The sequence below is a fragment of the Medicago sativa genome, chromosome 6 (assembly GCF_051527215.1).
Source record: "Medicago sativa cultivar Bolivia chromosome 6, Bolivia_mono, whole genome shotgun sequence".
Taxonomy (NCBI): Eukaryota; Viridiplantae; Streptophyta; class Magnoliopsida; order Fabales; family Fabaceae; genus Medicago; species Medicago sativa.
Genome location: NC_140754.1, coordinates 95,216,333 through 95,236,864, shown reverse-complemented (window position 1 = coordinate 95,236,864; position 20,532 = coordinate 95,216,333). Strand labels below are relative to the sequence as shown.

The 20,532-nt window shown below is 30.8% G+C and overlaps 1 protein-coding gene, 1 long non-coding RNA gene and 1 pseudogene across 4 annotated transcripts; 1 reads left to right on the top strand and 2 right to left on the bottom strand.

Annotated features, from left to right (window-relative positions):
* Positions 1–4,402: 4,402 nt before the first annotated feature.
* On the top strand, positions 4,403–5,515 carry LOC146918475 (glucan endo-1,3-beta-glucosidase 8 pseudogene; annotated as a pseudogene).
* On the bottom strand, positions 4,950–8,541 carry LOC146918474 (uncharacterized). The gene is made up of 12 exons (XM_085722058.1): positions 8,534–8,541; positions 8,387–8,441; positions 8,007–8,115; positions 7,855–7,907; positions 7,562–7,642; positions 7,391–7,469; positions 7,158–7,287; positions 6,049–7,000; positions 5,836–5,929; positions 5,700–5,750; positions 5,413–5,573; positions 4,950–5,227 (listed from the first exon to the last, which is right to left on the bottom strand). Exons 1-8 carry the CDS (start codon positions 8,539–8,541, stop codon positions 6,553–6,555), a joined length of 963 nt encoding a protein of 320 aa, XP_085578184.1. The 3' UTR covers positions 4,950–5,227; positions 5,413–5,573; positions 5,700–5,750; positions 5,836–5,929; positions 6,049–6,552.
* A 4-nt stretch (positions 8,542–8,545) lies between these two features.
* LOC146918473 (uncharacterized) lies at positions 8,546–12,729 on the bottom strand. 3 transcript variants are annotated; one of them, XR_015016214.1, is made up of 9 exons: positions 12,590–12,729; positions 11,866–12,084; positions 11,062–11,144; positions 10,802–10,914; positions 10,450–10,622; positions 9,948–10,097; positions 9,740–9,860; positions 8,963–9,040; positions 8,546–8,668 (listed from the first exon to the last, which is right to left on the bottom strand). It is a non-coding gene; the product is annotated as an uncharacterized LOC146918473 (long non-coding RNA). The 3 variants fall into 3 exon arrangements; XR_015016215.1 differs by lacking the exon at positions 9,740–9,860; XR_015016216.1 differs by lacking the exons at positions 8,546–8,668; positions 9,740–9,860 and adding an exon at positions 8,767–8,808.
* Between the last annotated feature and the right edge of the window lie 7,803 nt (positions 12,730–20,532).

Here is a 20,532-nt window from a genome sequence, read left to right as displayed (position 1 = left end):
ACGAAGCCTTTTTTTCCTCAATGAAAAAACTAATTGAATAATATGGTGTTAAAAGATTAGATGGTAACTAATTGAAACTTTTTTTCCTAAAAAAAAAAAAAAATTAATGGATAGTATTGAAAGTATTATATATAGTTTGTTGAGATATTTTGGCTACATAAAATATTAGAAATTAAATATAAAATTAAATAAAATATTCAGTGGATAAATCAAAAGTTTGTTGAGATATTTATGTCAAATAAAATATAGAAAAAATAATAAAAATATTGAGAATAAACTTGGAAGTGACACGTGACATAAAAAACCTTACTTTATATATATACTATTGATACTTTTTCTATTGGTTATCAAATAATGTGGGGTTTTTTTGGTGTATCTAAAAAATAGCCCCCAATTGTGGTTAAGAAGTTAGAGTTTGTCGGTCCTTGAGTGTGGCATAGGTTTGACCTCTACTTGGTTATCAAATAATGTGGGGTTTTTTTTGGTGTATCTAAAAAATAGCCCCCAATTGTGGTTAAGAAGTTAGAGTTTGTCGGTCCTTGAGTGTGGCATAGGTTTGACCTCTACTTGATGCGCCAATTTTTAGACACCAAATCCACGACACCACATTTTCGAGGTAGTTTTTGTTTTAGATCTTATATAAGCACTCATGATTTTGTCTTTTGTTAAAGTGTCTTGGTGGATGGAAGAGTGTGATTGTCGTTTAAAATAAAATATAGTCTTGATTTACAAACTAATATGAGAAATTTTGGTTTACTACCAAACAATAAGATGATCATTTCACACTTGAATTCAACGTCTTCATGAGCATATAAGACTCATTTTCACATATTATTGATGTTTTTTATTAGCAAAAAATATTATTATTTATTTGTTCAAGTACTTGCATAACTTTCGATCCCTATACAATAGTGCTCTTATTTTTATTTTACTTTCCTATGTTTCATGTAAAATTCTCTTCTCTAAATTTAAGATTGCTCTATTTTTTGCCTCCCAGTTTTTAGACCTAAAACCTAGCTAAAATATGCATCAATTTCAGGTCTCTAGAAAAAAATTCTACTCAGTATAAAGGATCAAATATTTAAATTTTTTTTTTTAGAAAAATAGGTGACATATACTAAGAAAATAATCAACCTACATGATACAACTCTCTCAGTTAAATCAAAAAGGTCAATTTCAAAATTTGTTTTACATCTCATCAGTCATCAATCAACTGACCATTTTTCTTCATCCTCATCCCAAAAAGTAAATAAATAAATGAAACAACCAAAAAGAGAGGAACACATGCTGCTATTGTAACCTAGTAGTGTTGTAAATGTGATATTGATATACATGAATGTTTAATAAGGAGCACCCTTTTTCTTTTTTGAAAAAACTAGTTACAAACCCGTGCTTCGCACGGGGGTTCAGTAACGTATTTGACAAAATATTATATTGAAAGGATAGATTGCGAAATGACAGATAATTATAAACCATAATACAATATTTAGAGTACTCTTGCATTACGGATTACAAAATTAAATCTTCAAAATGGCTTGATCACGAGTAACAAATAAAAACATATTTAGTCAGCGGTAGAAACACTTTTGTAGTAATAATTGATATCTATCTATAAACCAATGAAAACCATATTACCAAAGCTACCTGATTTGTATTATTTTGACTTTCAACTTCAACGTATATAAATCCTTTCACATTATCTACAGCAAAGGCAGATATTAACTGCGATTTAGTATCCAGTTCTTTCAGGTGAACAAATTTCTGCATCAGATAGATAGCTGAAAGCTTCTCTACTTGATTTATATCATTTTGTGTTTTAGCTTCAACGTATATAAATCTTTTCACATGATCTACAGGAAAGGATAGGGATGTCAATGGATAGCCATGGGTACGGATAATATGATACTCGTCCCCGCCCCGTTGGATAAATTTGATACCCCTGCCAGCCCCGTATCCTCGTGGGTGCCCACTATACGGGTACCCGTGGGTATTGAATTACGTATTTTTTTAAAAAATTTAATCTAAAGGATAGATGTTTTAAACCACATTTAAAACATATTGTCATTGAAATATTATACAAAATATACATGCCAGCATACAACAACTTCCAAAAGATTAGAACTTTTCTTCAAGCAAGATTATTTCTACGAACCACCTCAACAAATAACATTGTAGGAGGAACACCCAAATCGAATAGCAGCTTGTCGCCCTCTTGTAGGTGATTGTCCCTAACAAACTGGAACCAACCTTCTCCCAAGGATTTTTCAGCCTTGTTACGCTCAACGGTAATGAGGCGGCAATCGTATTCCTGACCGGTAAGCACATCAATCAACTGCATTGTCTTTCTTGTAGTTGTATTTTTCAAAGAAACAATTGCATTTTTCTCATTCTAGCAAATTAAAGGAAAGAGCAGAATATGAGTGAAAATGCAAACTTCATATTCATATATAAAAAAAGGTAAAAAAATAAAAAAAAATCTAAGTTTGAAAAAAATCTAATCTAATATAACAATAAAAAAAGGGTCCTTAAACGCATGGTTATTTGATTTTTTTAAAAAATAATATAAAGGATGGAAAAAATCAAGAATAAAAGAAAATTGTCAAAGAATGGATAATAGTTACTATAGCCATTTTTTAATATCTAAATTTATTTGAATCTTGAAATAAAGGGAAATGGAGAGAAGTTTCTTTGCAACACTCTTTATAGTTCTCACACAATTTTTTTTTTTTTTTATGGTTCAAGTTAACGTTATAGTTCAAGTATCAGCTAACAAATACTGTTACAAAGTAAGTATCGGATATCTCATATAATCCATTAGATATTAAGTTGTTAAATAATGTGTGGCCTAGGAAAAACTTCTTTTACTCTAATTAAGATTAAGATTGTGATGATGATAAATGAATACGCTTAACACTAATGCAAAACATGCTGGTAGTGCCTGGCATTATAACTGAACTAAGGAACGAATCTCTGTGTGTGTGTGTGTGTATATATATATATATATGTATATATATATATATATATGTATGTATATATATATATGTATGTATATATATATATGTATGTATATATATATATATATATGTATGTATATATATATATATATATATATGTATGTATATATATATATATATATATATATATATATATATATATATATATATATATATATATATATATGGGCAATGCTACAACACACCCACCCATTTTTGTGAAGGTGTGTTTTAGCATTGAACACCTTCTTTGTTTGGACAAAACACTCCAACTTTCCTTTATCAAAACAAGTCAAGTTGAAGGGCAAATATGTAAAACACAAATTATAATTAACATAAATTTTTTATTCTAGCTCTCCCAGGTAATCACACCGCACTCTTTCAGTTCTATCCCTCCAACTACCACCATCGGATTCTCCATCGCCAGAATCTTCAACTCAGTCCTTCATCAACCGCTGTCAACAATGAAATTTGCGATGTGTTTTTGTTTCAATTCGATGACCACCGTTCCTTATGTTCTATCTTCAAAACATGACCACCACAATTCGTCGTCCAATTACAATCTCCTATGGTGGTGTTTTGTTTGTACCTGTAAATATGATATTAATTTGGTTTTTAACTGTTCAATATTGTTATATTGTTTCTTATGTTTGGTTGGGGTTTGTTCCATATAAACAAAAAAAAGTTGCTTGTTTAAAGGAAATTGTTTAACGAAATCATAGAGACAATTGAAATTGAAATTGAAGAAGAGAACTTTGTGTTAATTAGAAAAGTGGAAATACATTGCTAAAGGGTATGGGTTAGAAACCCCAATTTTCCTCTCCCAGTACCTGCATAATGTCTTTGATTGGGAAGGAAAGGTTTTTTTGTTCTTACGAGAAGGGAAAGAAGAGCTGAAATAAAAAAATATTAATTATAAATTGTGTTTTACATATTTACCCTTTAGTTTGACTTGTTTTAATAAAAGAAAATTGGAGTTTTTTGTCCAAACAAAGAAGGTGTTCAATGCTAAAACACACCTTCACAAAAATGAGTGGGTGTGTTGTAGCATTGCCCTATATATATATATATATAAATATTCCATTCAAGAAATTCTTTTTTTGGTATTATTGTTAAAAGTAAGAAAGAGAGAGAAAAAAGTTGCAATTTTAAGTCCTTGTTTTATTTTATGTACCTTATTTGTGAAGACATGCAATGAAACACAAGCACTGAGAAAAAATAACTAACTCTGAACATCTATAAATTCTCGTTCCTTGAATCACACGTTCCCTTTTCTTTTTTCACTCCCATTTCTTTGGATTCTGTTCTTTCATTATTCTTGAAACTCAGAAGAAAAAAAATTGGCACAAGAAAATGCAACTCATCATTATCTAATGACATTACTCTTCATCATTATTTTCTTCTTAAGTATGGCTTCATGTGGTTATGGAGTTGGAGTCAAGTGGGGAACCATGGCCACTCACCAACTTCCTCCAAACAACGTCGTTAAAATGCTTCAAGAAAATGGCTTTGATAAACTCAAACTGTTTGATGCTGATGAATGGGTTATGACAGCTTTGTTAGGGACTGATATTGAGGTTATGTTAGCAATTCCTAATAATATGTTGGAAGAAATAAGCAAGGATCCTAAAGTTGCTGATTCTTGGGTTTATGAAAATGTCACCAGCTACTTGTACCCTGGTGGATTAAACATCAAGTTAAGCATTTTTTTTAATCCTATAACCATATTCAACATTCATTCATCACATTACATGCACATTATATCTTGCATTTTCTTTAATTTTTCCTTTACTCACTGTGCTTTTACCATGTCTTTCATTTTTCTTGGTCTAATTCTTGTTCAAAAAAAAAGACATTGTAGATTACCAGTTTGTAGCAATGGTTTTTTGTACCTTTTCTGCTCATATTTCTGAAGGCTGCAGGAGTTGATATTGTACTTTTTCTAATGCCATATTCTGTCTATAATCTTCATCTATTTAGCTTCTTGAACTGACAGTGTTTAGTTGATTATATCTTAACTCTACATTTATGATACAAATATTGCAGATACATTGCACTTGGCAATGAACCTTTCCTCAAGGAATATAATGGAACATATCTAATGTACACTCTACCAGCTCTTAAGAATATACAAACATCTCTCAACAATGCAGGACTTGGTTCAAGCATCAAAGCCACAGTTCCATTCAATGCTGATGTATATTATTCACCAGACTCAAATCTAGAGCATAATCCTAAATCAAATAATAAGTTTAGGTTAATATTAGAAAATGATTTATTGAATAAGATATCTTATTGATCAAAATTTCAAAATGAAACTTCTTAAAATGTAAAGAAACAATCTCATAGAATTAATTATAAAGTAGAGGTCATAAAGAGCAATAAGTAAAATATACAGAACTTGATTCTCAACACCTACAATCATTCTTTCTTCCCATATCTGTCTCGGACTATATGACTAAACTGACTGTGTGAAAATATGAACTTAGGTGGAGGCCCCTCATGGTAAAAGCTTGGCATAGAGCTTGCTTTAAATTTTAAACTTCTCCTCAACTGTTTGATGGCTTCTTATTTCTCATCCTTAATCGTTGAACAAATTAGAGTGAGAAAACTAACATAAATTTATATCTATAAGAAGAAAAGAAGTAACAGAATGACAATGTAATTCATGGTTTTTTTTGAGATAATAAATAAATCCCTTTTTACCTTGCTTCTTTTTTATTCTTCTCAGCTTCCATTGCTTGATTTTGAATAGAACTATGACACAAATAAAAGGGGATGCTCCGATCAATTTGAGATGAAAACCCTATTGAAACAAAACTAATTAATCAACAAATTTTACCTCCTTTCTTCTTTGTGCACGTTCAGCTGACCAAAAGCTTGGAGCAGAAGCAACAGTCGCCCTGGATTTGAACGACCTCACAGAAATTGCAGTTCTTTACATGGTCACGGAGAAAATTATAAGATAAAGTAAAAAAAATATCATTGCTAGAATAAGGAAAACTTGAGATGAGATTTTGACACCCTTTGACTATAAGGTTTATAAGAGCATTACCCAGAAGCAACTGAACATGAATCGTCCTCGTTAAAATGTTTCTTGTTATCAGGTTTCAATGGTTTCCTTGAAACTGAAGGAGACTTCAACTGCAAGGCACAAACAGTCAAAACAAAAGTTTCGAAACTAACTCTGAGTACATAATAATAAATTAACCATAAACATTTCACTATCTGAATATCCTATGCCCATTGCACTATATAACAAAGAAGTGTCAGAACAAAAGAAATTGAATGGTTAAGTGAATGTACAATCTTTCACAAATAAGTTATAAAGTTAAATTGTTTCACAAAATCTTTCTATAGAAAACCAAAATCAATTATCTTACATAGGTATAGATTCAAGGCTGAAATAGAAATTAAAGAATGCTTCCAAAGGGTTTTACCCAAGTGATTTTATGAAATGGACTATATAGGTTCTATTGTTGAAATAATCTTTCACTTATATCTTGGAACATTACATATCTATTTTAACATAGATATATAAGAATACATATATTTTCCCCTATGTTCCAGTTAGAAAAATATTAAATTTAGAAATATAACAGAGTTCATTTTCAGTGTTTGTATAACTCATCTGAAGTGGAAAATTTCCCATCAAATCTGAGGGTTGAATGAACCTATCTATGAAAAACTCTTTGTTGCAAGAACCTTCCATTTCCATTGCATATGCTTTTGGTGAAATTGAAGATGTTCTTTGCTCATAGCTAGAAGCTGCATCTGATTTTGAACTCTCTGATTTCAAAAGGTTCAATTCATTGGATAATAATATCTCTGGTGCTTTCTCTTGACTCTTATTAGCATTTTCCTCTCCATTATTCTCAACCTCAGACAATGGTTTATGAGTCACAGGATCTATACCTTTTTGCCTCAGTCTCTTCTTCAAACATGAGTTCCATAGATTCATTTCATTGTCTGTCCTTCCCGGCAATTGCGCCGCAATTTGAGACCATCTGATAAGAAGAAAATGAACATAATTTTTTAAAACGGACAATATTAGTATTGTTAGTATTATACCGAGAGTGAGATCGAGCCCTCGACCTCCTTATCACTCTTGCTTAACCATAGGAGAAGATAAAAATAGGGACTAAGTTAGTAGTTGAAATTTACCTATTTCCTAGTACTGCATGAAGTTCAACAATGTGATTTTCTTCCTCTTGTGAGAATGTTCCTCTTTTTAAATCAGGTCTTAAGTAATTGATCCACCTAAGCCTGCAGCTCTTACCACATCTTTGCAAACCTGATAATATTAAACAAAAATTCAAAACTAAAAGATGATTAATAACAATTTTGACATTATATTATTATATGCTAATGGAGATAAAATTGGATAATTAATTTACCTGCTTGCTTAGGTACTGAACTCCAACATCCATGACCATACGTTGTTCTATCAGCAACAATATTTATTCTGCAGGTGGACTTTCATTTCATATCTAATATTCTATGGTATCTACGAATTTTGCTAACATGTATCTAATATTCTATTGTAACTATGAATTTTGCTAACATACCTTGTCTAGAATTGTTTCTATCACATCATCCGCCAACTTCATTTCAAACTCGAAAAGAAGTGCAATTAACATTTGCTTGACCTGTCAGACATCACCAAATAAGGGAAAGAAAAGCAAATTCAAATTAAAATGATATCAATGAGAAGAGGATAAATGTCATAGCAGCAAAGAATAATGTCAAAAACCAAGACCAGAAAAAAAGTTTTCACTTGGGAATAAAATCATAAAATTCAGTGGATTAACAAACGTGTCATTTTCATTGAGGGTATATGAACAAATAATAATCATCTCACCTCTGGACGCTCTATAAAGCCAGTAATGTGCAAATCATAGAGCCTAAATGAGACTGCAGGAAAATCCCAAACATAATATATCAGGACAGACAGATCAAAGTGAGGAATTTAAGGTAAACAACAATAAGTGGAGGATTCAATTTTTAACTCACATTCTATATTGTCTTCTAGCGCTGCGTTCGGGTGGAAGACATTGAGAGATCTAACGAAGTCATCAAAATCAACAACACCCTTTCTCTTGACATCAAATAGATCAAAGATCTGCACGTATAAATTTCTGACATCGTATCAATGGATATCCAGTCAATTGAAAAAGTTATTTCACAAGAATGGCTGAGTTTCATCTTGGTAAATGAAAGAAGAGTCATGAGGGGACATTATTAAAAAGTCATCAAAAAGAATATCACTGATATGAATGAAAGGATATCAATGATGCAAGCACAAATTCGCCAGGTAAACAACAATAAGTAGAGGAGATATTAAATTAGTGCAACATGAAAGATTACCCTTTTAAATTAAATTATCTAAGTGCGAGTATAAGATTTTGACCATTCTTTATAAGACCTTCATTAGGATTGATGTTGACACTGAAAAGGATAAAAAAATTAGGTATCAATAAATACTCAATAGATTAGCATTCCATTTACTCATTGCGTTTAAGAAATTGAAAGATACTTACTCTGTCATGTAACACAAATAATCTGACTTATCCCAAGTCTGACTGAGCTGCTCCAAAAGTCCATTTGTTGTCCAGGAATCACCTTCACCGGAGAAGGCAGGTTGAGATGCAACTATCTTTTCTACAATAACAATACTATCATTCCTTTTTTTTTTTTTGAAGAAGCCAATACTATCATTCCTAATTGTATCTCGTCTAGTATTAGCACTCCTCTAGCACAACATTCCGATCTCCGCTACATTGATTTACCTTCGTGTTGATTTTTATGGCTAACACTTCATCTCATACAACATTGCCAATGATATCAAACAATGCGCATGAAGAAATATAAGTTTCAAAGTAAAAAGAGTGTCTCATATTGCAAAGACGGAATTAAACATATTATTGTCATAATATTGTGTTCCAACAAAATGATGGAAATGCTGATACCTTTTTCAGATTCAAAATGCTTCTGAAGTGCAATAGCCCCGTTTGGGTGAAGAACTACCATCCTTGTAATATCAATTACTGCATACAAAAAGCATACATGAAGTAAGAAAACCATTTTCCTTAAGACCAGAGAAGTTTACTGATTAAGAAGCAGGCATACTATAAAACAAATTTGATCCAATGGTTTTACAGAGATAACAGCACAACACAAGAAATAAAATTCAGAAACTTCAACTGACCAGGAAATATAAATTCTCCCAAATAGTCTCACAAATGTTTATGTTAGTAGATAACCTCAAATAAATCAATCCAAACATGCCTCTAGACAATAAATGCTACAACAATGGACTACCATAACACAACTAAGTTATGACAGAAAGTTATTAACAAATATAATGGACAAACGTTCCATGTTTTTGCAGCAAAGATCGACGAATCGACTGAGTAGGATGAACCTTGACCTGACATCCATTAAGCAATTGAAAGTCATGAAAAATCACAATTATTTAAAACAGATGAATTAAAGGTCCATAACCATGAGTCTCTGAGGCGTAGCTCAAGTGGTTGAACTAAACCACCCAAATGATTTTGAGAAGAAAGTCCAGGTTTTAAACTCTGGCTTCTAGCATATACATCCTCCGACCTTATATTTAACCGAAAAAGGTACATGTATTTGTATCAAATAGATGAACCTTTCTACTTATATTTAAGGTCGGAGGGAGTAATATACTAAAAATTAATATTTGCCTATAAAAAAAGTATATAACCATATGAGACCTTTTCATTTCTAATGTCTTCTACATCCAAACTAACAGGGGTTTCCATTGCAAAGAGGGCTAGTATTTGAAGTAGATGATTCTGCATAATATGTCTAATTATACCATAATTGTCAAAGTACCTACACATGGAACAGATATGAAAATATATGAGAATCACCATTTTAAGATCATAAAAAGTGTAAATGCTGCAAAGGAAGAGAAGTTACCTGCCACGTCCTTCAGTACCAAAATCTTCTGAGAATATCAACTGTACATTTTTTATGTATTTCCTCGACCACAAAGGTTCAAAAATTAGATTTGAGAATCGGAGAACAAAAAGATTTTCCACAAGCTCTTTTCCAAGATAGTGATCGATCCTATATAATATTTTCCATTTTAAATAAAGCACTTTACAATCATTAAAATCTACAGATAATTAGACCATGTTTGGATTGGATTGTTTGAGTTTATCCACTGCCATAAACACTTCTAGGATTGTCTGAAGGAGCTCATGGAAACAATTTATGACATGTTTGTAAGTTGTTTTCAGCTTATTTTCATAAGCTCTCCAATATAGCTTATGAAAATAGATTATAGTTTATATAAAAACAATTTGACTTTTTTTTTATCTTGTTATAGAAATAGCTTATATATAAGCACTTATATGATAAGTGTGAATGGTATAAGCGCTTAATATATCCAAACACAGTCAAAGTGTAGTTAGAAAACCTGAAAATTTGATCCTCAGTCAGATACTGCTTGAATGATCTTGTTAAAGCAGCTGAGGACGCAAATGATTATGCCATCGCTCTCTACACTGCTTGCCAACCCTTCCTTCTAACTTCTCAGCTATTTGAGCCCATTTTCTTTCACCATATTGCTTCACCAACCTTATCAGTTTCCTTTAATCATCATACCAAATAAAACATATTAATAAAATAAAAGTTTAGTACAAATCATATAGTTCTAAATTGCAGCACGCAGTTCGCATAGACATGATCAAAGTGTATCCAAAACCACAATCAAACAACAAAACAAACCAATAACCATCTCCTAACCTCAAACCAACATAAACTGCTACCTTAGTAATCAAGAAAATCATTCTTTTGAGGCAGCAAACTCGATATACTTCCTTGACCCCAACCTTTTTCTACACGCTTCAGAATTTTCAATGCGATATTACTGCCAACATCCCTGTCAAGTAACAGAAAACATTTTGTCAAAATAAAAAAAAAAAGCAACAGGGATCATATCATTAGGAAATATTTAGATATTACATGCATATAATTATAAAATAACATGATCCATAACATATCAAATCTTAGATAAATATTTTAGAACCTTTTTATTCACTATGTTGGCATGCTTCTTATGTTTCCTTTATCAACTGCTGCAATAAAAGAAACTTGCAGTTCTGGAGGAACCTGAACATATAATTCACTCAATTAGTAGAAGCAATATATGTGAAACATAAAAAAAAAAATGAGTTAATCATCTGTCATTCAAAGCCACAAAGACATATAAATTGAAGTTATAAATTTTTGTAAATTTTTCTATACATGACCAATACTCACATGAAGACAATGAATTTGGTCCCATATCCAAATTCAAAGTAATCAATTTCAGAAAAATCTAACACTAAAACTGATCTGTAGAAACCAATTCCAGCACAGCAGTCCATAAAACCTATGATTGAATCATTCATATGAAATCAAACATTTCTGATTATTTTACTGTATGCAGCCAGCTTATAACTGCAACTTATGCAACTGGTCCCGTCTAAAAATTCAAAATCAATAAATTATTAAAAATCCTGCACTGAAGCTATTTTCTGCAGTAATTTTAAGAAAAACCTAGCTCATTTTTATAATCTCCTTTTTCATATACAATAAGAATCACTTCACCATAAAACCCATTCAATCAAATTATTCCAGTGGCTAAATCAATAAACCTTTCAATCATGCTATCATTCACACAAAATCAATTTAGTAAAAATACACAAACAAATCAACGCAATAACTTCAATTCTTAAAATCAAACATGCATAATGAACAGTTTACTTTTCATCAATCAATTTCATGTCTCATAACCCCTAAATTAGTTGATTTAGATTATGCATGAGGGATGAGGGAAAGGAAAACCCACCTTTAATTCTTTATGGTGATGGCAGCAAGCTCTGGTGCTCTTGTTTCCTTAAGTTCCTAGCTTCCATCTCCAATTACTCAGTCTTGAAGAACCCCTAATTTTTCTTTAGTTACTTCTTCTTTCTCAGAACCCTAATTCCATTTCTTCTACTCTTCTCCCTCTGCCTCACTCTCGACCTCAGACCCCTCTTACCCAAACTTAACATTCTTCTCACAAATCCTTCACAAATTTTCAATCAAACCCACATGCAAGATTAGAATTAGATTCAGCACTCAAACCAGAGAATATTACATTGATGAATTTAAGCATAATCACCTATACAATGAAAAAAGAAGCATAATCATGAATTCATGTTTTGGGACATATATTACTTTACTGTTTATTACTCAATTTCATAAAACCATAAAAATTCCCTTTTCCCCCAAATGAAAATCTAACTCTAAATTCATCAAATTTCTACATGCATGAGGGAAAGGAAACCAAAAACAACAAAAACAAAAACATAATCACACCAAAAACAGAATCAACAACAAAAAAAACCCAGAATCACCAAAACACAAAAGCTAAAACAAAAATAAAACAGATTACACACAAAATTCATTCTATCTGAGACATGCATGGCATTAGATTGCTGAAAAACTAAATAAATTAATCAACCCCAGAAATTAACTTTGATGAAGAAGAAAATGAAAATGAAAAACAAAAGAAGAAGGGTTGTTACTACCTTTGATGAAGCAGAAATGAAAACGGAAGAAGGAAGAAGAAGGAAGAACATGAGTTTTAGGGAGAGAAATCGTTTCTCTCTTTCTCTCATCCCCTTTCTTTCTCTGCTTCCCGACCCTCTCTCTCTTTTCCCTTTTTTCTGTTTTTTTTTCTTTCTCTTTACACATATATATAGGGCAAGCAAGACAAATAATTATTTTACCAAAATACCCCCAATAAGGGTAAAATGGTAATTGGCACAGACATTCATTTTCCTAACTAGTTTAGTAGAGGACCCTCCTCATTCTCTAAGCAATCAGTGTTTCACTGTCCACGTTTAGAACATTATTGTCATCATCTGTTCGAATGATTTCTTAACGATGAGAAGAAATCATGAAGGAAAAAAAAAAGGTTTTCTCTCTAATTGTATTTGTAAATTATTATTGTAACATGTTGGGCAGTAGGAATTTGGATTCTTTCAATTGTGAAAAAACTTGAGATAGAAAAAAAAAATTAAGTAATGTCTTTATGATAAATAAAAACTCATATTTTTAAGAAATTTTTTTATTAAAGATTCATTAATCAATGTCTGTAGGACATTTGTTAGTGTAACTCAAAATGATACTATCATTAAAATGCATTGGGCTCAACTTATAAAAATCATAAGAGTATTTTCTTTTTCATCCTGTGAGTTTTTTGCGCGTCCTATGCAGTTCGAATTATAGAATTCAAACGACATAAACACTCACAAGGTAGAAAAAATAATGGTCAAATCATGAAGAATAAGACGCGTAAGAAACTCATAGGGTAAGAAAAATAATTATCAAGTCATAAAGTGGAGTTCAATTCATTTCTAAGGTGAAATTATCCACTTAACTCTTTCAACAAAAATATAATCGAAAAGGTCCAAATCTAGTAGAACCAATTTCTCCATGATGTCATGTATGACGTGTTGATGACATAATTAAATAAACTAATTTTATGAATTATTGTAAAACAAATAAAACATGCAAAATTAGAGGGAGGCCCCCCGCTGAATTTAGGGGTGAGAGAGGGGAGGTCGGTGACCCTTTTGCTTTATAGCAATAGAGACAAAAGTGGGCCAACAAAAGGGACCCATCAACAAAAGGGACCCATTGATTTTATTTTTTAGTATAGACAAAAAAAATTCAGTTAGTGTTTTGATCTGAAAATTGAATTTATAGGTTTATACACGCACCTAACATAGCTATAATACCAAATTTGATGTGTTTTTTTTTGTTGTATTAATCTACAAAGTTTTTTTAGAGTGAAGATATGTTTTAGTTGTAAAGTGATAAAGGGTAGACGTGCATAAGACCCTTTTTTTAGAGTGATGGGTCAAATATCGTCTATATTAAACAAAACATGGTACTCAACTGAAGTGAAACAAATCATCATTGATGATGTCCATCGATTACAGAAAGCCATATTTTTCGTCACGGTTTGTAAGTAACTCCAATTTAAACCATCAAATGTCTTGGATGTGTCAAGTTTCACAGCTACTTCAATGTTTTACCCTTCCTTTTATATTTATTAATTTCTTTAATTTATGTGAAATAATTAAACATGACACTTATATTTATTAATTTTCTTTAATTTATGTGAAATAATTAAACATGACACTTATAATGAAATAGAGATCATGCAGTCGATTAGTAAGAAAATACGTGCAATTAGAGAATTGATAGCCAAGCAAAAAAGTCGAATCCAAAGTAAAGAAAAGTTTAACTTTTGAAACTTGTCAACTTTTTAATCATCATCGCAAATGACACACAAACTTTGTATGGAAATAAACAGAAACAAACCAACATAGTCAATCAATAAAAACATATTATATATAACTGTCAATTTACATATAAATCAGATAATGACTCCTAAACTAATTCATACTTCTTGTATATTTTAATGATACCCTTTAATGATACATGTGACTTGAAAGCAATAATTCAATCTAGTAATATTCGTAACATATTATATATATATATATATATATATATATATATATATATATATATATATATATATATATATGGGATTTGCTAGAACACACCCACTAATTTTTATGTGGGAGTGTTTTAGCAAAGCTACACCTTAGGGTGTATTTAACCACTTTTTAGTTATTCACTTGCTAAAATACTCCTTCTAAAAAGTAAGTGGGTGTATCCTAGCAAACCCCTATAGGATTTGCTAGAACACACCCACTTGTTTTTGTTAGAAGGTGTGTTATAGCAACATACACCTTAAGGTGTATTTATTAACTTTTTAGTTATAACTTGCTAAAACACTCCCACATAAAAACTAGTGGGTGTGTTCTAGCAAACCCCTAAATATATATATATATATATATATATATATATATATATATATATATATATATATATATATATATAAAGAAGAAGTAAGAGTTTGCGAGTGTAAACTTCATTATTCACCAATCTAGTTTTACAAGTGAGATAGGATACATATATAAAAATTCTACGATCATATACAAGAGTAACTAGAGCAAACTATTCATCTACAATCCCAACTAACTAACTGATAACCAACCAACTGTTAAGTGGTTCATTAGATAAACATATGCATAGTAACTTGTAATACAAGTAACTGTCTAAAGCTCACTTATTTGTACAATTAACAATATTAGTCCCTCCATCTCACAATAATCGATAATTTAGGTCTAATTAATATATTAGGTACAAAAACATAATATTAGTATTGTTAAGTTTTTATATTTGGTTCCCTCGAAAAATAAAAAGTTTTTATATTAGGTGCTCTAAAAAAAAGTTTTTATATTAGGTCTAATTAAGAATTAGATACAATTAACAATATTAATATTCTTGACCGGCCAGAAGGCCAATTCTGTAACAACGCGTGGACAAAATCCTTCAGACCAAGAGGCGGTGTCCTACGTGACACGACAGCAGCAGTGTACCACCGCACTAAATCACTCCCATGCGCTCTCTGCACCATACATGTGGCCTCCAACAACTCTGCGTCACCCTCAAGGTACGATTCATTTCCCACACACTTTTACACACTAAATCTCATTTCCTACACTCACTTGAGCATTGGAGTGCTAACATGTCTGCAAGCACCTTTCGTTCCACTGTGAAGACCTCATCGCCACCGCACCGGAGCATCATCTGTCAGAATTGCATCCTTTAGTTCTTCATCAGACAGATCAATAAGTATTATTAAATTTTTATATTAGGTCTAATTCTTCCTTAAAAATCCGGTTTGTAATGTAAGAAGTGTCAATATTTATAACTCATTCGAGACTTTATCTTTATTATAAGTGAGACTTTGATTTTTCTCGATACACCATTCAAGTTCAACACTATTGGGCTTAATGCGTGAATATAAATGGTGGTTGTCCCGAACGATTGACTCTGATACCATATTAAGTTTAATATTTGGTCTAATCATTTCATGCAAAATCAATTCGTAACTTCGTAAGGTGAGAGATTTTCTTGTTCTATCTTTATTTTTTTGCCAATAGATATCATCAAAATTAAAATAGGAATTATATTGGACATTTTTTTCTTTGTGCAAATATAGATCAATTATTGTTGCACGAAGAAAGTAATATAAATAAAAATTTCATTAAAATGCATGCTCATCTAATGCTTTATGTTGAGCCTATAGTTAACCTTGGCTAGAGCATCATCACCACCATAACTCTAGCAGGAGCAAAATTTGAGCCATACAAATTTAAAGGAGGTAGGGGTAGTGGAACTCATTTAGGATATCACAATTTTAAATGAAGAAAAAGTAGGCACGTAAGTGACTGTCTTTTGTTTCTAATTACTTAAGAAACTAACCAACTTGATACATCAATTCCTCCTATAGCTTTTCTTTTTTGTGTCCCTTTGAGAAAGGGGAGGGATGAGTCTAGGGTTGTCTTTTAAATCAAGAAAGGAAAGGAGGAAGAGGGCTACATCTAACTTTTGATGATATAATCATAAAAATGTTATCTTTTATTAATAGAAATGTTATCTTGTATTTAGTTGTTTCACCATCTTGGACTCATCAAACTTTATCTTGTATTGTGGTCCTTGAATGTGTAACAATCGATTAGTCATAATAGTCCATCAATATATCAAAATTTTAAAATAGTCTCTGATTATGTATTTCGTTAATCAAAATATTCTCTCACATTAAAATGTTTTGTTAATACTGTCATATCAATTCATATAAGTACTTAATTATTGTTATATCAATCTCTAAGAAAAAAAAAGTTATTATTAACGTCAAGATTATTTTGACTAACGAAGTGCACAGTCAAAAACTATTTTGGAATTTCGATACATTCGGAAACTTTTACGCGGGACCAAAATGATTATCACCCTAAATTTTAAATGGTAATAATCAAGAAAAAAAAAAGTAGTTTGGGAGGAATATACGAGATGGAAGATGAGGACAAGAAGGAAGTGTTGTTCAATGTTATTTGTTTGTGGGGAAGACATGGAAGAAAACAATTAAAACTAAAATTAAATAAGAAAAATTATGGGAGAGAAAAGTATTGTGGGTTCGTGTGCTAGAAAAATACATAGAGCAACCGACAAAGATATGGTATTAAGGCCAAAATAAAGCCATTCTTTTCTTTTTGTAGCTTCTAGCTACGTTCCTTGATAATTGATATATGAATGGAGAAAACTATATTCTATAAATTGTTCCCATGGTCTCTGGTCAGAACGGTCTAAATCTCGAGATTTAAGGGTTCGTTTGTTTGTAAGCAACATCAAAATGCGGTTTAAGGGAATGTTTGCTTGTGCAATTGAAATCGATAAATAATGCTTATTTATTTAGTTGATTAATTTGTGATGGCTATATCTAGCCAAAAGGAATAATTGCAACATTGGTTTAAATATTTTTATGAAGAATGTTCATTGATATAAGTAGTTGCACGCATGTGTTTATGTGATGATATATGGCTTAATCAATGACTAGTTCCATTGGAAGGATAATTATACTACAATATATTTTTTTTAAGGAATTATACTACAATATATATTAACAAGCTTGTTGGAAATAAACTAATATATATTCACGGCATGTTTATGGTTTTTTATTTCACTTTTTAACATCCAAGTAAAAATAATAAAATAATAAAATTTTAATCTATATTCACGACATTAAGATTTTATAATAAAAAAGATCGAACTTTTTAGCTAATTGCACACGTCTTGAGAGTTTGATTAAGATCGAACGATTCATATTTAAAGTATGATATTTAAAATATATAATCTGTTTTATAATTTAGATTGTTTGATCTTTATCAAATAATTGAGAAACATGTGACATTACTCCTTACTTTTTCTTTCCAAACATTTCCTTCTCTTCCCCTCCAAACTTGCAAACAAAGCCTTAAGTTATTTCCCAAAGTCTTTAAAAAACAGTTATTTCCCAAATTATATTTATATTGAATATTAATTGTCCGAAAAAAAAAATTTGAATACTCCCCCCGCTAACTTACAAACATAATTAATTAACAGCGGAAGTTGACAATCTATTCACATAAACGGCCATTTAAGTTACTCCAATTTAGTAGTCATTGACACCATTATGAAATGCTTCATAGGTCAATGATATAATCGTTACCAAGTAATTTCATGATTGACTTTTGTATTACTTTCCTATGTGGAAAAATAAAGGGAAAGATTTTTGATAGAAACGTAATACCACTTCACAATTCATCAAATCAACAACTTTCTCTTGCGTCTAAAATTCTCCGAATTTATTGTGACACCAAATCTCTTATCCACTTATAAAATAAAATTTCTTTTATACTGTTTTAAGATAGTTTAGAGTGGAAAAGTATATCATCTATAGTCTATGAATAATGAATCATCAATATTGTTGTCTGTAAATAGAAACATGTGACATTACTCTAGATTATCTTTATGATTTTTATAACGACAAATGTTAATATTAATTAGCTTATGTTAGAAGTGAAATCAAATTTGGACCTCATTATCATTTCACTTCTTAAGTTTTCCACTTTGACCATTTAATTAACCTTAATGTGAAATTTTTACTCTAATAATTGTGGTGTTTCAATTATGAATATTGTAATTTTTTTGAAGATATTTATTATGAATATTGTAATATCTTTTTTTATGATCTTTTTTCAATTATGATTTTGTGCGATTGTGATAGTAGAAAGATTGTGTCCGTTCCTTTTTTTGGGACCGAGAAAAGATAGATGGTTTGAATATTGTGAGGCTTACCTTTGAGTTCAATTTCAATTCAAACATGGCCTAATTTAAAGCACTGAAACAAAAAATTGATTTAAATGTACTTTTGTTCTTAATTTAAAAAAAAAGTTTTGGTCCCTATTTTGAAAATTATTTATATGATCCTTCAAATTAACTTTTTTTTTTATAAGAGAACAAAATTCAGAAAATACATTTAATTGAGATGAAAAAGTGTGCTTGAAATGAACGTCATAGCATACATGTAAAATGATGGTTCACTTTATTTAATATTAACGGAAAGATGGACACTAACGTACCCATTTGTTTCTTTTTTACCGTATTTAATTTTAGGTTAATTTGCATGTTTGATCTCTTATCTTTATTTTAGTTTTAAAGTTAGTCCCTTACGTTTGCAAAATTTCAAGTTGGTCCCTTATTGATGTCAACATAAGTTTGTCATTTTTGTAAAATTTCTATATACTCTATTTAAAACGTCTATGTGACAGCCCCAAAGTTATCCATATATGGTGAGGACTAAAAACAAAACTTGTTGTATTTATAAGGACAAAAAACTTATTTAACACTATTATAAAATAGATAAAATTGTAAATAAAATACTTTAAATGAAGGGTATAAATGAAGGACAAAAAACTTATTTAACACTATTATAAAATGGATGTGTTGGCTTTCATATTCATTTTCCACAATCAAAAACTGTTTTCACCATAAAATTTCTCAATATCCTATTTAGTATCCATGATGCTTATTTGAAACTTTTCCCGTTTCCCCATATATGGTGCCACTTATTGTGAATTCAACAAGAAAAATGGAACAAATAACAATGCCAACTAAACTAACCAGCTCAAGTAAATGATGGTTCAACACAATCAAACCAAAGACAGGCTAATAAAGAGACAAACATCGAGATTGTCTATCCAATTCAGTCCAAATTGACTTACGTATAGGAAGAAAGAAACTTTGATTCACTATCAATTAGTCTTTACAAGATATATGAAAGTATTACAAGAAATTAACTTCCAGTATGTTCAACATGAAGAAACCCTAATTCCTACTGTTTCCCTTTATCTCAAATGAGTTAGAAAAGTGTCCAAGAAATTATCCTCAATTGTTCACCAACAACCCCTTGATACTTTTCACTCTAGCACTCACTAGAGAAATATTGAAACACTTCCTTAATGATCTAACCACCCAAGGTGTTTTGTATGTATTTTCCAACTCCAAAACACCACACAAAATCGCTCAACACTCAAACCCTAAGTTTGGTTCGTGTTCTAGACTATTGTATAGTGTATCAAAATTTGTTTTAGCAGCTATATTTTACAGAAAAACACTTACGATTCGAAATAACTCTCCAACCCATTACCATGATTTGAATTACCTTCTGCAGGAAATTTTGCATGGTAAATCTAACAGTCTAATTCAAATTACTCAACAACCTAATTTGAATTAAAGAGGGTAGAAACCAACATAAACTCATTTTTCATTTTGATTTGAATCACACAAAGCCCTAATTCAAATCACATGCTCTCGAAGTTGAAAATCCCTAATTTTAGGGCACATTTTCAACATGTTTTTAGTGTAAAACTTGACAACATATCAAAATTAAAGTCATAGGTATGCCAAATGCTAGGAAGTTTTACCCCACACCCCTACATTTATACTTTGACCCTAACAGTTGACGTAAAATACCTAATTTACCCTTTTATTTGCTCACTCCCACCTTTTT

What these genes read in the sequence shown, in the direction of transcription:
- LOC146918474 (XM_085722058.1), bottom strand. An exon ending in TAGAAACAATTCTAGACAAG is followed by an intron (nt 7,470 to 7,561) that starts GTATGTTAGCAA and finishes ATGAAATGAAAG; the next exon opens with TCCACCTGCAGAATAAATAT. An exon ending in CATGCAGTACTAGGAAATAG is followed by an intron (nt 7,001 to 7,157) that starts GTAAATTTCAAC and finishes TCTTCTTATCAG; the next exon opens with ATGGTCTCAAATTGCGGCGC.